Raw genomic sequence first — 15,440 nt, 5'->3', positions numbered from 1 at the left:
CTGAAAACGAGGAGAAACAGGAGGTGATAGAAACATCATTATTTTCAGCTTCTTTCGTATGCCATGGAATTGATCTTCCTGAGGCATTAGACTTCCCATGAGAGCAGAGCTGAGCCTTTTGTCCTCTTGAACCAGCAGATATGCTGGGATTCATTTTCACTCTCTCATTCTTGATAGTAAACTGCGGAGTGGGGGCTCTCAATGTACATCTTTGTGGAGCTAGAAAAATATAATATCGTTGTCTGGGTTAGCGGTCTGTGAAAGTGCTAAAATGCATTTCCTACTTGTTCACACATTTCTTATTTACTTCAGGCACATCCTGCCAGGTGTGTTGGAGTTGCTAATAGGTTTTGATACAGTTTTTCTGATAATGGTTTTTGTTTTTTTTTAAAGTTACTTTCATGGACAGAGGAAGGGAGGATTTGAGGTGCCTTTTTCTTTGGCTGAAAAACATCAAGCCCAGTATAAAGTTTTAATGTGAATTTTATGTAACAAGGCAGATGTCATTGAACAGCTAAGACCTAACAGAAACAATTCCTATTAAAAGGGTGAATGAGGCCTGAGTGAGCAAGGCTAGAATTAAACCCACCAGGAAATGCATCTGATAAAGGCTAAACAATAGCCACAGGATTTGACCTAATTTTTAGATCAGATAATAACGGGGTGGATAAGATAAATTGCTTTGAGCCCATGTGCAGAAAGCAGCCTCACTTTTCATTTCCTCCAGTTCCGTGGTATAGACTCTCTGACTTCATGACGTTAACCCTGCCTGTCCTTGAGAAAATATAATGAGAATGTGAGCTGTGTGAGCTGCTGTCAAGTTTTCAGTTTGTTGAAAACTATTAAGAAAATATCAGCTTTCATTGTAATTTCAGTTGAATAATCTTTTTCAGTCTAATGAAACTGATTAGTCTCTCCTTTTTTGTTATTTTTTACCTTAAATTGGAAAGGAAGAGAAAGGAAAGAAAGAGACAAAGAAAGAAAGAGTCTTATTTTTCATTTTAGAAAGCCCTGATGTAGTAAGGAACTGTACTTGTTAATCTTTTGTATAATTTCATATTCGTTTCCTATGTGCTAATCTAAAAGCCTTTTTCTCCCCAGACATTTTTTTAAAGGAATGTAACTAATAGATGCATGTCAGATGCTGTATACTGATAAGATAAAGGCAGTATCGAAAAGTAGACTGGTTTACCTGATGGTTTATCTCCACTTACAAGGGTATGCAGTCATAAAAGTAACAGATATGAAAGAAATCACGGATTCATTACTGACACTCTGTTATCTCATCTCTTAGTATTGGGGCTGCAGTGCCTTTCTTCTTCCTGCCTTCACACACGTAATCCAGGCAGTGCTGTGAAGACACATGCCTATAGCCACCAAAGCATTTGTGCCACCAAAGCACCTTGCAGTAGGTATAAAGTTTGGTGGAGAGAGAGGTGGGAAGGATAACACTTGGCAGTTTTAATAGGAAGGCATATCCAGGATGTATGCTACTAAAAGCAAGAAAAATGAACATTTTTTGCACTTTGATAAGCGTATGTAAGAGTTAGCAGAGATAGGACCTTGATTTCTTCCTTGTGCACCATTTCAGTTGCTCCTAATCAATATCTGCTGCTTACAGTTAATAAGGGGATTACTGCATGGCATGATGTGGAGCTGAGATTGCTAAAGAGACAACAGCGGATCACAGGAAGGGCAGCATGGAGTTAACCGAGCATTTAACGCACTTGATACTCGTCTTTCTCTTCTCATAGGCATGTCTCTGTGCTACTTCCCAGATTAATAGGCACAACCAGCTCTCAAACTTCAACACACAATTGCAGCAGTAATAAATACACATAAATAAGCAGTACCATATGCAATAAATACAAATCACATTGTTTTATAGTAAGGACTTACAGCTTTATAAATTAATATGGACATTCACTTCACTTTAAACATTGCTTTAAACGAAAAGGAAATACCTTTAATGAATCTATATGGATTTAATCCCTTGGCAAGAACCTTGCAAATATCCTGCCTATACTGACATGCTCAAAAAATAATCATCTTTCAGTGGAGTCTGTTTAGTGCCCGATGGTGAGACAGAGATGCAATCAGAAGTTAACAAAATTTTGTGTATGTTTTGGTAGTGAAAAGATAGCTCTGTGAGTCAGAGTAGTGCATCAGAAGGGCAACAACAAAAAAAATGCCATGTTTATATAAATTGTTTGCTGTTTTACTGTTTCAGTGTGCTGTAAATTCAATTCTACATATAAATTGCAATGTGCACCTGGCGTTTCTAATGCCTATCTTCAATGCATTTAGTTAATCTGCCATCTAGAGCCTGTTGAGGCTAAGTCATTTCAATTTTACATTTAGATTTATTTGAAAAATGATATTTAGATCCCATCTTTAATCAACAAATAAAATAATGAAAAGAATTAAGTGTGTAAGTTAGTTTACAGGTTAAGCTTACAAAGAAAAACAGGAATATCTAGCTATCAAGTAGAAATATGAGAGGAGGGGAATGGTGTGATCAGTGCATGCTGGAAACCCATCTGCTCAGTGAATTCTTTATGAAGTGGGCTTGCTTGTATTTTTTACAGTTGTACCATTACCAAATGTCTTGTATGGGCCCTTTACTACCGACTTAGCCCACATGAAAGCTGTTGTTGCAAAAGGGAGCTCTATCCCACCAGCACCTGGCTAAGCTAGTTTAGAGTTGAAGATGGTTCTTTGGAGCCATGCAGAAGGTGAGTGAGTCTCCAAGGAATTGCCCAGGGTAAGCTTTATCCTCATCTGTCTCAAAATGCTATTAGCAGAATGAGAGTAGGACAAATGTACACGTTTCATTTGGTCAGGCTGTAAAGACACAATAAATACAGGAAAAGTGCAGGCCCTGGGCTCAAGCAAAGCATCTTCCAGGTTGTAGACCAGCAGGCAAGGGGTACTCATCACTTTGTTCAGTATCTCGAGTCAGTCTGCACCCTCAAAAGATACTGTGCTCTTGAAAGAAGTCTTCTCTGTCCCCATCAGCTGCTGAACTGTGAGAGCTGAGATGGCTTTTTGGTCACAAGGATAATAGCCTGAAGACTGATTCCCCAGGCTGCTCCTGGCCAGCTCAGCTCTTATCATGTCTTATGAGTTGGGAAAGCTCCAGTGTCCTGCTTTGATTGAATTAACAACAGAGAGCTGGAACCACACAGGATAAAGTGAAAGAAGAGAACTGTGAACTGAGAGACCAAACTATGTCTGATAGCACATGATTTCTTATATTTGGAACTTCAGCTTAGTCTCTAATTCATAGTTTCTCAATTCCACCAGTGCAGTGAAAAGTGATGAAAGAGGAACAGGCCAGTTTTACTGTATTACTCAGGTTGTTCCAACTCAGATAAATTATCTAAGTTTGGAAAATAAATGCAGTGAGGTGTGTCTTCATACGCATGTGGATCCTCTTTCATTTCTTAGAACATCATTAACATTTTACACTCTTTCTCCAAAGTTATTTTTCTGATGAAGTATTTCATATTAAGCTAACTAAAATTAAAACAGCAACAAATCTAGCCACTTGAGAATACTCTCATCAATACGAGGTAGACTTGATTAAGAGGGCTTGCCTAACTATTAGTATACTAATAATGGTTTAAAAGTGTTATACTATATTCTCTCTTTTCTAGTGTTTTAATTGCATTTTTTGCATAAGATGTATTTGGTTTTATATGTATGCCTGCATGTGCTACCCAAATAAAGCAAACTGACATATATATGTACTCCTCATGAAGGTTTTTTCACATTCTTAAGAACTTATTTCTCTGAAGGCATACATCAAATATACTTCCCTCAGTGGCCATAGCTAATGTGAAAGTTGGATAAAAAATAATGTGGCTTTTCAATTTGTTTTCTTAAAGCTTGCTTTTTTCTTTTTTTTCCCCCCATTTTATTTTGAAATATTTACATAGAATGAAGGCTGAAGTTGGAGTTACTATAAGGAGCACAGGATAAAGTGTCTTTAAGGTCTACCAAGGGCAGAAATCCATCTTTCCCTGACAGTAATGCTGCATTGTTCAGTTCATTTGTGGTTTACATCTAATTCCTGGCTGACAAGTGTCCGTTTTTCATTCTCATTCATTAGTTACCCTTACATTAGCACCGCCTTTAAGGCATCTGGTCTGCCTCTTCTCACGTTTCTCAGAAATGATAAAAGATATCTTTAAAGTATTACCCACCCACCTGTCAGAGCAAAAAACAGAGCAACAGTAAGGATATAAAATAGATTTGATTAAAAAGAAGACTAGGGCCATTCTTTGCTCTTTCTTAGAAGATGACAGCTACTAAAGGAAGTGAGGAAATACTGTGAGTTTATATAGAAGCTATTACCTTTAGTCGGTGAAAATGCAACTTTTCAGTGTTCTCTAAGCTAAAAATGCATTGAACTTAAAGGGAATTTAACAGTGCATAAAAATTAAGCTCTAATGCTCACCTCCCCAAAAAGCATAGAAATTCAGGAATAAAGCTAACAATATGGTGTACACTGAGTTTTGATTTCCCATTACGCTATTTCAGTTTTATGCTTGTGGAAATTCTCTCATTTCAATGCAGTTTTGAATGCAGCCATCTGTCCTTAACAGATAGGTTTGTGCAGAAGTATTTCAGGAGTCTTGGAGGAAATTCTCATCTTAAGTATGCCGTAAATGTGCTGCAATATATGCCACAAGAGCTCCCTCTGAATTTACTAAGACTCTATATTAGTAAAGAAAATAGCTTGGCTCAAGGTGGTGAGCCAGAATCTTAATTCTCCTCCGTGGTTTCTTTTTATGAAGATATCCTTGAAGGGGTGTGAGAGGCAGGGGAAATGCCTGCTGGTGCTGTGTTGACCCCTAAGCCTGGTGGCTTCGTGGTGGCTTCCCACATGAAGAAGCCACTGGCAGAATGAGGGGGACCTCTCAGCATCACTTCCTAGCAAGGCTTGATCTGCTCTGAAGAGATGAGTTGTGGCAGCAGTACTACCTGTATAATGGGAGAGTATTGCTAACTCAGTCAGGGATTATTCAACATTACTAAAATAATAATGGACAGAAAGTGCAGCTGCCTTCCTTGTGTGTCTCTCTGTATTGAGAGTGAGGGTAGAGAAGGCTCTCTCAGCATCACGTTTACAGGGCTGCTGCCGACCAAAAGCTTTAATAATTCACACTGTCTCTCACAAAGAGGTCCTGACTTAGAATAGATCAAGTGTTTTATTGTTTTGCTTTTTTTTCAGGCGTATTTTCTGAAGATTTTGAAAACTTATTTTAAAAAATTGGATGTATTTATTTGTCTTTTACCATTCTATGAGAAAATGTATTCCTTCTGCTTGCAAGCAGTTGTAACATACATGACACTTCAGAAAAACAACAAATGTCTCTGAGAAAGCTTTGTTTGGAAATGATCCAAAGTCCCTTAGTACATTAGCACAACCACCCACTCCTGGTCGGCAGTGTGAAGTTGTCATGAGGACTGTAAACATTAAATGGAAACTGCAGATTGAAGAATTAGAAGGAAATCTTTGTTATCTACAAAAAAAAGATCATTCTGCAAGAGCCATGAAAAATAGGATTCAGTGCAAAATGCAGTGCTAATCCAGTAGACTGTTTCACGATAGCACAGCAGGTGAGGAAATTGTTCTCCTAAGCCTTCCGCTTCTTCGTAATTTAGAGCTCACCTTATTACCATGATTGTCTTTCGCAATCAGTGAACCATATGCCTGGTGAGGTAGAAGCTGCCCTGCACAACTGCTGCCTGTATCTGTTTGTAGTTGGCACAGCTGCAGCAAGAGGTGGTAGGTAGTTCTGCATGGGTTAAGCTGTAAACACGTGGGAGGGAGCCAAAAGAATAGGGTATAAAAGCTTCCAGTCTTGTAAATACACAAATATGTACTTTTTTCTTATTTATTTATTTATTTATTTATTTTCAATTGAGTATCATTTACTCAACAGTATCTAATGGCTCCTTTGAGAACATTACTGACTATTATGTCAAGGCACCTACTTAGAGTATTTTTAGTTTATGACTCATTGACCCGCTGTAATCCAGTGGCACCAGCAAGAGGGGTGGGAGGGAAGCTGGTAGGGGCCCCTTCCCACAGGATTCACTGCACCTCCCATATCCACACTGGAGAGCTTCACAGAGAAAACAAGCCCTACACACCCAGCACTTCCAGCTGTTGATAATAAAGAAGGTAAAGTGGGTGGGTTTTTTTTACTGTTACTACACATTTCTAGACTTAATGCTGTTTACTTTTGTGTGCACTAAAACTGAGGATTTTTAGAGGGAAGTGTTTTGTGAGTGAGGTGATTGCTGTGCAAGCATAAGGCTGCTGAGAACTTCTGAGCTCTACAGATGTTTTGGGAAGGCAGGGATGACAATAAAGCAGCGTTCCAAGGAAAAACCTCATATTCTTGTCTGTCTAATCTGACTCTACTGTATCATTCCTCCATATTGGAACACCTGAATGCTATTCATGCACAATTTATTAGTATTATATGCTTCTCTTACCAGCACTGTAACTTTCTTATTTATCCTCAGCTGTGATATTTGAGCACATCTGTTATAATTTTCCTACCATGCACATATGCATACACGCACATGTACACTAAGTGCACTAAAGCACTTCTTTCTTCCTCCTTGAAGAAGAGAGAATTCCTTTGGATATATGTGTGGAATTAACAATGATACGATTTTAAAGGTGACCCAGACGGGTCTTGAATATCTCCATAGACGCAGACTCCACAACCTTTCTGGGCAACCTGTTCCAGTTCTCCGTCAGTCTTATTGTAAAGAAGTTCGTACAGAACTTTCTGTATTCAAGTTTTACGCCCTTACTCTTAGCCTTATCAGTACACTCCACCAAGAAGAGCCTGGCCTCATCTATTTACTTCCCGTCTCCCTTCAGATAGTTATAAACTTTTATCAGACCCCCTCTCAGTCTTCTTTCCCCCCCAAAAAAAAAATTACTCAAATTGAGCTGTACAGCCAGTATGCCCCCTGGGTAGCCTGTCAGAGGGTGGGCTGGAGCTGATGTCGCTAGGGCTGACAGCACAGTGGGAGCTTCACAGGCATCATGGGCAGTACTGCTCTTGCTGGTTGTCTTGCTTTGGTCACTCTCACGTGAGGTAGCTTTGCTGGGCTGGAGTAATTCCAGTGTAGTAAGGATGACAATACAGTGTGAAGGTTGACATGTTGTCTGACAAAATTACCAATTCTAGATGAAAAATAGCACTTTGGGTGGTCTATTTGTAAGGTGGTTCACTTCAGTGATAAGTTTTCCTGAACAGCCACAGGTTATAGCTTCAAAATATTTGGCTTTTAAATTGATCCTATACGGTTTATTTCTAGAATGACACAACTATTTGCACAACCTTACCATGAACTGCATAGGGAACTTGTCTGATTTCAGAACAAAAATTTTAAAATCCCTTTTTTTGAAAGGTGTTTTTTCAAAGATAGATCAGCTCTCTGACATGGCTTCCAGCATGGCCCTGTGTCTACCTGCAGCAGGAGCCAACAACAGATAGAAACATCCCCATCTGCCACTGGGGCTGAATGCTCATTTCTCCGAAACCCCATCCTCCCTGATACAACACAGAGGATGCCAGTGCGTGATGGAAATACAAACGTAGTAGTAAGAAGGGAAATTCTCAAGTCCTTTTTAACACCAGTGCAAATATGTTACGGAAGTGTACAAAAGCCAAAGTGTGCATCTGCCCAGTACAATGAACAGTTCCATGGTTAGGAGACACATTTGATGCCCCTCTGCCTTTGAGGTTTCTGTGGTGCTGTGCACAGATCCGTGTGTCATTTGACTCCACATTACGACTGTTGTTATCTAGTACTACTGGAATAGTGAGATAGTAAAGACAGATGAGCTAAATTTGTAAAATTAGTGTTTAAAAATGGCAGTACAAACACTTTAAAGCAGGAGTTTAGGAAACTCAGGTTATGTGTTTTAGTTCTACAGGCTTATATAATTTCCTTTAACTTCCTTTAGTATTTCCCAGAATCTCTTTGCAAACATAAATTATCCAAAGAAGGAATTCCTTTATCCTCGAGTTCCATGTCTGGGTGTGACATTTCATGGTGAGGCCTTGGTTCCTGGCTGGTTCATGTGTACTACCACAATATAAATAATAAATCTGCTATGAAACCTTTGACCACTTCATGCTTGAATGAAGTGAAAACATGCCTCTTTATTAAGTACTCTACTTTCTAGGGAGCAGATATTCTATTTTCTCTCTTTAAAAAGACTTTTCTCTTATTGGGTTGTACGGCAATGAAACATGAAATAAGTGAGCAGTTATTAATACTACTAATTTATTAATAGTATTAATTCTTCTTCTCTCTCCCCAGATCTCAGGAAGACTTTTGAGCAGGAGCCCCTGGGGAAAGAAGTGTCCCTGGAGCAAGAGGTCCTGCTCCAGTGCCGTCCTCCTGAAGGCATTCCAGTAGCTGAGGTGAGCAGCAGTGGTGTTTTGCCCCATCAGCTGGTACTTGGATGTCCTAACTCAAGCCTGATCTGTGGCTAATGGAGCAGGGAATAAGGGCTTAGCATGATGAATGGATGGCAATGGAGAGCTGGCTGCCTGCTGCTGGTAGATAAGATTGATCTGGAGCTGATTAATGACTTTGGAGGCAATTATGATGTCTTGCTGGGCAGAGCTACAGGTGATGTGGTTTCAGATTTTTTTTTCCCTTTCAAATATCCTAGTTATTTCTGACATCCAAGCAACATATAAGTGGTGGGGTGTACTAATACCAGCCTATTATCCTTCCCTTCCCTTTTATAGAAAATGTCATTTCAGTTTTTGAGAGAAGCACCTTCCCAGCTCACCAAGATATTTTAATTCCATCACGCGTTTGTGCACACACTTGAGTATGCACCAGTGTAGCTAGCTGGGTACACAAGGATGTACTGTGGTTCAGGTGAAGCAGCACGTACTGGCAAGCAGGGGATGCATCTGCATAGGAATTCATCTTCATGGGCTTATCTGTTTTTATGTTCGTTGTTTTTTTTGCTGACATTTAAGTATTAGAGAGTGGGTAGCCTTCCACCCACTTGGCAGGAGGAAACTTTCTCTTCACCAAAATCTGCGCCCCCCAGCCACAGCAGGTATCTCTGCCTACATGCAGCTGGGGCTTCAGCCAAAAATGGCTCCAGGCTCTTTGCTCACAGCAGGGGGGTCCCTGAGTCACAGGGTGGCTCTGTAGTCCTAAGTCTGCTGTTGATGTTCAGTGAAAAATTCATATTATTAATGAGGATAATTCCCCTATCTGAATTCTCTTCAGTCTCCCTCTGCCATACAGAGAGGGAACTGCTGCCAATTTGCGTTAAGATAAGCTGTCATGGCTAAGTAGCAAAGCAGTTGTTCCTCAGCACTGATGACTGATTTCTCAGGAGACCAAGCTTAAAATGTTACTTCCCTATATTACGCAAAGTTTAATTATTTTTTGTGGAAAAGTGTCCACAAACATCTGAGGGAACAATTAGAATAGGTTTCTCCTGTTTCCATTTTCCCTAGATTGTTTTCTTTCTCCTTTACAATACCCAAAACTGTACACAGCATTTAGGTCTGCTGAACCTGCTTAGTCAGTTGGCTTTCCCCAAGAACATTTTAGCAATTTTTTAATATATATTTTTTTCCATTTCTGATGCATCTTTACATCAAATCAGTATGCTGTCATGCCTTGATGAGTATTTGAAATAGGATAGGTTGTTCTGGAGGTGCAGATACTAACAGAGAACTTCATTAACTGAAACTGAGATTGGTCATGACGAGTGGTTTATTTGAGCATGATGTTACAAGCACCTTTGAAATTTGAGCAATCAGCCCGGCTATTTCCGTAGAAAGGTCTGTAAAGCCCCAGTCAGGTGGCCAGGCCTGGATTTAACATGACATGTGGAAGGGGAGCTCTCTCTGCACTTATAAACATTCTGCATCAGCCATTAGCACTTGTAATTGCTGTTCTTAAGTCAATTATACCTGTCCTCCTTCCAATGAGCTGCTGTAAAGGCAAAAAAAAAAAAAAAAAGACAAACAACAAAGATGCCTCAGTAGCCTTGTCTGCTTCCTAATACAAGGAACTGAGCTCTGAAAAGATCCTCTGCAAGTTGTTCTCGTAATAATTGCACTACTTGTATCCTGACTCACTCCGTCAGTAGCAGACTCCTGACTCTACATTGGCTCCAAGTCTTATTTGTACCATGGTCAGGGCAGACACCAATTAACACCTGGCAGCCTCAGAAATCATACACTCCCCATCTGACATTGAAGAGAACTGTTCTCGATGTTGTATTTTTTTTTTCTATCTTCTGGCACTTGAAGTCAGGAGGAGATCAAACACCCAGATTGGACAGCCGCCTAATACAGACTCTTTGTAGATTCTTTCCAACACTATTAAAAGTACAAAGACCTGAACACTAATGAATATGAATATCTTAATATGACACTTTATTACAGCCACTTGGTGAAGCTGGTAAGATAAATTTTAAAAAATACCAAGATGAAAGGTAACTTGGTAGGTTGAAGGATTACATGATTATTTTAATTTAGAGATGAATTAATTCTATGTTTATGACTTCCTTTATTTGTTCAGAGGATTTTCTGATAGTACAGGTAACTATGAAAGCACGTGGGAGAAGGCAGGCAGCAAACCAAGGCTTTTTGTACACTGAGTGGTTTAATTTCAAGTACAGTAGGTAACACCATTGCTGTAGTATTAGCAAGTTAGCAGTATTTCCAAATGTTTCGGTGAGAATGTACCTTGGACTCTCCCCACTCTGGGCACTGTGTTCTGTTTTTTTTTGTTTTTTCAACTTCCTCCCTTTTGAAGTGGTCACTGGATTTAGCAACAAAATGGGAAGAAAGGCTTACACTGTGAAACTGTATGAAATACTCATTCAGTCAGACATCATGCTGGAATCCAGAGTCCGCAAGTCTTCCACTTGATTTTTCTCTTTTTTCTTTTAATTCTGTCCCTTAATTTTGTTTTTCTCTTAATATTTCTAAGTAGCGGGAATAAGCATGCTTAGGGATAAATACTTTTCTCTTTTTTGTAGCTAGGGTATTTAGTCTTGTAATTCTCTGCATATTTAATTGCAATTAACTGCATTGATCTCTTGCAGATCAATGCAGGAGCAGATATTATTATTATTGAAAAGCTGAACCACATAGTAGCATTCAGCTGTTCCACAGGGCAAGAAGGACAAAGGTCGAGATGGGCAGCAAAGCTTTTAAAACAGCACTTACCAAGCCATCAGCCCCTGCTAGGACATGATGAGCATTAGAGTAGACTCAGATCACAGCTACTGAAATGAAACCTCAAGATCCTCTTAGAAGAAAAATAGAAGAAGGCGTGTTAAAATACACCAATCTCATGGCCTGAGGTCAAATCAAATAAAAGGTCGAATCAAAGCACATCTTGCTTGTTCACTTGGGATGAAGTAAGAAGCAGGGGGTTGGTTGGTCACTAGGAAAATCAGATCAGCTGCTGTGTCCATATACCTCTATCCAGCATCTGTGCCACTGCTCCATAGCGTGTAACTCCCATCCTAGCATTATAGCCAGTACCAAGTTGAACCAACCCACAGGCTCTGAAACACCTGTGGAAATGTTTTGGCTTTTCCTATATGTGACCCAGATGAGCAGGCACGGATACACTGAGGTTTCCACATAGAGCTGGGGAGTAAAGGGGCAAATTCACGTGTTCCTACCATTATTATTATTAAAAAAAAAAAAAAAAAAAAAGAAATTTAAAAAAAAAGCCTACCCTTGACCTGTGCTTTGCCTTGGTTGGAAGGAATGGGACAAGACAGTGAGATAGTGAGATAAACAGTCTCACCTTATCATCAGAAGCTGGTGCTGTTGCTCAGCACTGCTGGACTTCAGGCAACTCCAGCTTCCCGGTCTCATCCCAAATAACCATTTCTGCTTCACTCTGTTTTGTGCATGCATTTTTTCAAGCTTAATCTGAGAAGCCAATAAGGATCCCATTCTGCTGCATTCCAGCATTAATGGCAGAACTATTAGCAATTAATTCCCTAGGTCTTTTAACATGTTCTTTTGAAAAATGCCAGCATCATATTGCACATGATAAAATATAGTCCGAGACAGAGTCACATCAAATTAGGTCAGTGAAATAGGATATAGATCAAAGCATCAATGAGATGTAAGATTGGTTAATATGCCATAAGCTGCTAGATGAACTTTTGCATAGAAATGTGTGATTTGCTGCACCTTCAACAGGGGGATAATTGCTTCTTTAATTATAATTGAAGTGTTTCACAGAGGAGTTTAACTGGAGACCAGGATGCAGTGTATAGTTTAATGACTCAGCTGAGTTTGAGACATGACGTGGTATTCATGTCTTCAATTAGGAATTAGGGTAAGGAGCAAAGTGTCCCTCTGTAAAAAGGCAAAACAGCGTCTTTTAGCAAGTCAAGATGACTATGGCACATAATTCATTCCACTCCTGTTGCATGGGCAGAAGCAGCTGGAAGGTAGGGATTTCTCCAAGTAGGCAGCGTCAGGTAGCTGCTCTATCTAATTGATTATTGATACAACTGCTGTTTGTTTTGTTTCATGAGAACTGCTCATGCTTTGCTGCAGTTATCCCTTAATTTGAAGTTCATGTGTATGCATTTCCATGGAGGTGAGCATTATGGAGACAGTGTTTTATATTCCCAGACAGAAAGTGAGCTTTAAGAGAAGGGAGAGAAGCAATTTGTGGGCACAAATACTGATCAACTGAGAAATGGCACTATCTTTTGCAGTGCCTTGCATCACATAGCAGACTTATTTACCCAGAGCTTCAAGGGTGGGCAGGTTCATGTCCATATGTCAGTGTTGAAGATACAGCAGCCTGATACCCACCTTGCCTGCAGGGGGAGCAGGGAGATGAATAAAGCTCTTTGGTACAAAAGAACCCTACTTTATCACTGCTGCTCCAAGGACTGTCCATTCATTTTGCCCTGGAGAGCCATTGGATAAGGTCTAGCAGTGCAGGACTGTCCTTCAGATGTACAGGATAAACCTTCCCATAATAGTCACTGTGTGGTCCTGTACATTTCCACTCCTTCTTCACCCAAATCTATTGTTGGATAGCACTCTTCTGAGAAGCAAGAGTTAAGTTATAGCCTCTTCCTTGACAATAGGCTTGCATGTTGGTCTTGTGCTACCCTAGGAAATACGCTGACTATGAGGTTGTATATTTGTTTGTTTATATTTACCTTAGATACATATTTGGAAGATATGCAGTGTAGGAGTTTTTAGCAACATTTTTTGTGAAGCAGATCACAAAAGATTTTGAATTCTCCCCTTAGAGAAGATAGCTCACATCCTGGAGAGACTATTCTGCACACCTACAAGGTCCACAAGTCCTACTTTGATACTAACCGATTTTAGCTCCTTACAGACTTCATAGTGCCAGATGTGCAAGTGTTACCTCTGACAGGAGTTTGTGGAGCTTGAGCTCTCCTCAGCATTCACAGTCACCCAACAATAACATTTGCCTAGGTCAGTTCTTGTGGCAGTAGCTTCTTCGAACTTAGTGTTCACATTAAGCATGAAGAATGTTAATTTAATAGAGCGGTTTCCAAAATTTGCTTTGTTATCATTCAAGAGTCATTTGATCAAGTTTTGCTGGGTTTTGCTCAGGAATTTCTAAGTGCTTCTAGAGCTGATGGTCCTCTATCATTAACATGTCCAACCTGGACAGAACCCTAAATACCTTTAAAATCAATTGGGGAAGTTGTACATATGGTAACTTCAGGGAGGACAGAAAGAGAGCTGTCCTCAAGGAGTGCCCTCATCCCCAACATCTTTTTTCCTTGTTGAATTTAATGATCCAGAAAAACCTATAATTCCATCTATCTGTCCATCTGCCCATCCCTAGTGTATTCGAAGAACTACAGACTTCACATAAGCAACCTGTTTAAAGCTGTTTCCAAACTTTGGGAATTGTGGACCCAAGCTGTGCATGTGGTGTTAGAAATACCAACCAACATGAATAGGCTGTGAGTCATCTGTCCCTAAACTCTCTTTGCAGCAGGAAACAGAACACAGCACCTCCTGGGTGTCACAGGGTGGCCACCGCCATCATTTTCAGTTAATGATGCCATGATCTTTATTTGAATTTGCAGGTCCGTGAAAGAAAGTTTTCCATCTGCAATTACTTGAACCATGCAGTCCACTACAGCCTTGGAAGTTTCCTTGTTGAGGCTTCGCTTCCCCATTGTGCACAAAGCAAAGCTGTAATAGGGCCAGTGACATCCAGCAGCTGTACATACACTCTGTATAGATTTTAGTGTTCAAGCAGCAAGCTAGATATATGTGCAATTAAGGAAGCGTTTCCACAGCAGGAACGCAAATTCCCCTTATTGGCAGCAGAAGCAAAGAACAACTGAATAAAATGTCACTGCAGTTCGCATTTGCTGTCTCATTCTCAATCTGTGTTCTGCACTCTCTCACGGCTGTAATCTCAGCCTCTTTGGAAAGAAATTTTTTTAACCTTAAACCAACTAGCATGCAAAGAACAGCATCCTCCTGTTGCTGGGATGAAAGCATACATCTGAGAGCAAGTCCAAAAAGTAACAAGTAACATTCTTCAAAGAGATACTCAGATCTCAATATACCTGAAATAGCTGTTGGCTCAATAGCCTGTATGAAAACTGCTAGTTCCCTCTGTCTCACTTGGACACCTTGCATTGTGTCCAAATCAGTGGTTAGCTTCACAAATGTTTTATTGGTCCTGTGACATATAAAGAACACAGCTTGGAACACTGTTGTGGCTGGGAGATGAGATTGAATGTGATCCTGCTGTTTAGCAAGCCATAGGGAAGGCAGGTTCACAATCATCTTTCGTTCCGGGTTCCTCACTCATCTTTTATTGAGGCAACTCTCTCACTGCTCCCAGCTGCTTGCAGCTTGTTTGTTCTGTCGGTCTGTGCCTAGAGATTTTACCTATGCCTAGAGGGGCAGAAGATGTACTGCTGGCGTTGGCAGGTGCTCCGTGTTCTGAAGATGGGCCTGGGGCAGGCTGTTGCAGGGTAGTGAAGGATCTAGGGCCTGCACCCTGCTGGATTTTCTTGAGATCGCTAGGGGAACAACCAGAGGAATCCACATGCCTTTTGCATTCCGTATTTCTCTTAGAGCAGCTGTGCTTCTGCTCTACCGGCTTCTAAAACAGTCACGCATACAAAAGTGTGCCAAGAGATTTAAGTATCTGATAATGTTAGTAACTTGGCGTAGCTAAATTTGTGTCAGCAATTAGCTTCCATAATAGGTTATCCAGCATATGTAATCACTTGTGTGATTTACATCCTCTGTGCTCATTTAGCCTGCACAGGAGCCTGGCCAGGCTTTGCATGCTGTTGGATCTCCCTAAACTGTGTTATTTCAGGCTGCTGAAGCATCCTGCAGTGGGACAGG

At 40.3% G+C, this 15,440-nt stretch overlaps 1 protein-coding gene across 2 annotated transcripts in view; it reads left to right on the top strand.

The window, feature by feature from the left end:
- Positions 1-15,440, top strand: part of UNC5C (unc-5 netrin receptor C) — a 237,948-nt gene that overhangs the window by 173,835 nt on the left and 48,673 nt on the right. For both annotated transcript variants that reach the window (XM_085222923.1, XM_085222922.1), the window contains exon 4: positions 8,365-8,468. In XM_085222923.1, coding sequence (XP_085079049.1) covers positions 8,365-8,468 — 104 coding nt within the window. The remainder of the gene's footprint in view (positions 1-8,364; positions 8,469-15,440) is intronic.

Source organism: Meleagris gallopavo, chromosome 4 (genome assembly GCF_905368555.1).
Source record: "Meleagris gallopavo chromosome 4, MGAL_WU_HG_1.1, whole genome shotgun sequence".
NCBI lineage: Eukaryota > Metazoa > Chordata > Aves > Galliformes > Phasianidae > Meleagris > Meleagris gallopavo.
The sequence above is the reverse complement of the archived record's forward strand: the minus strand, read 5'-3'. Positions and strand labels throughout refer to the sequence as shown.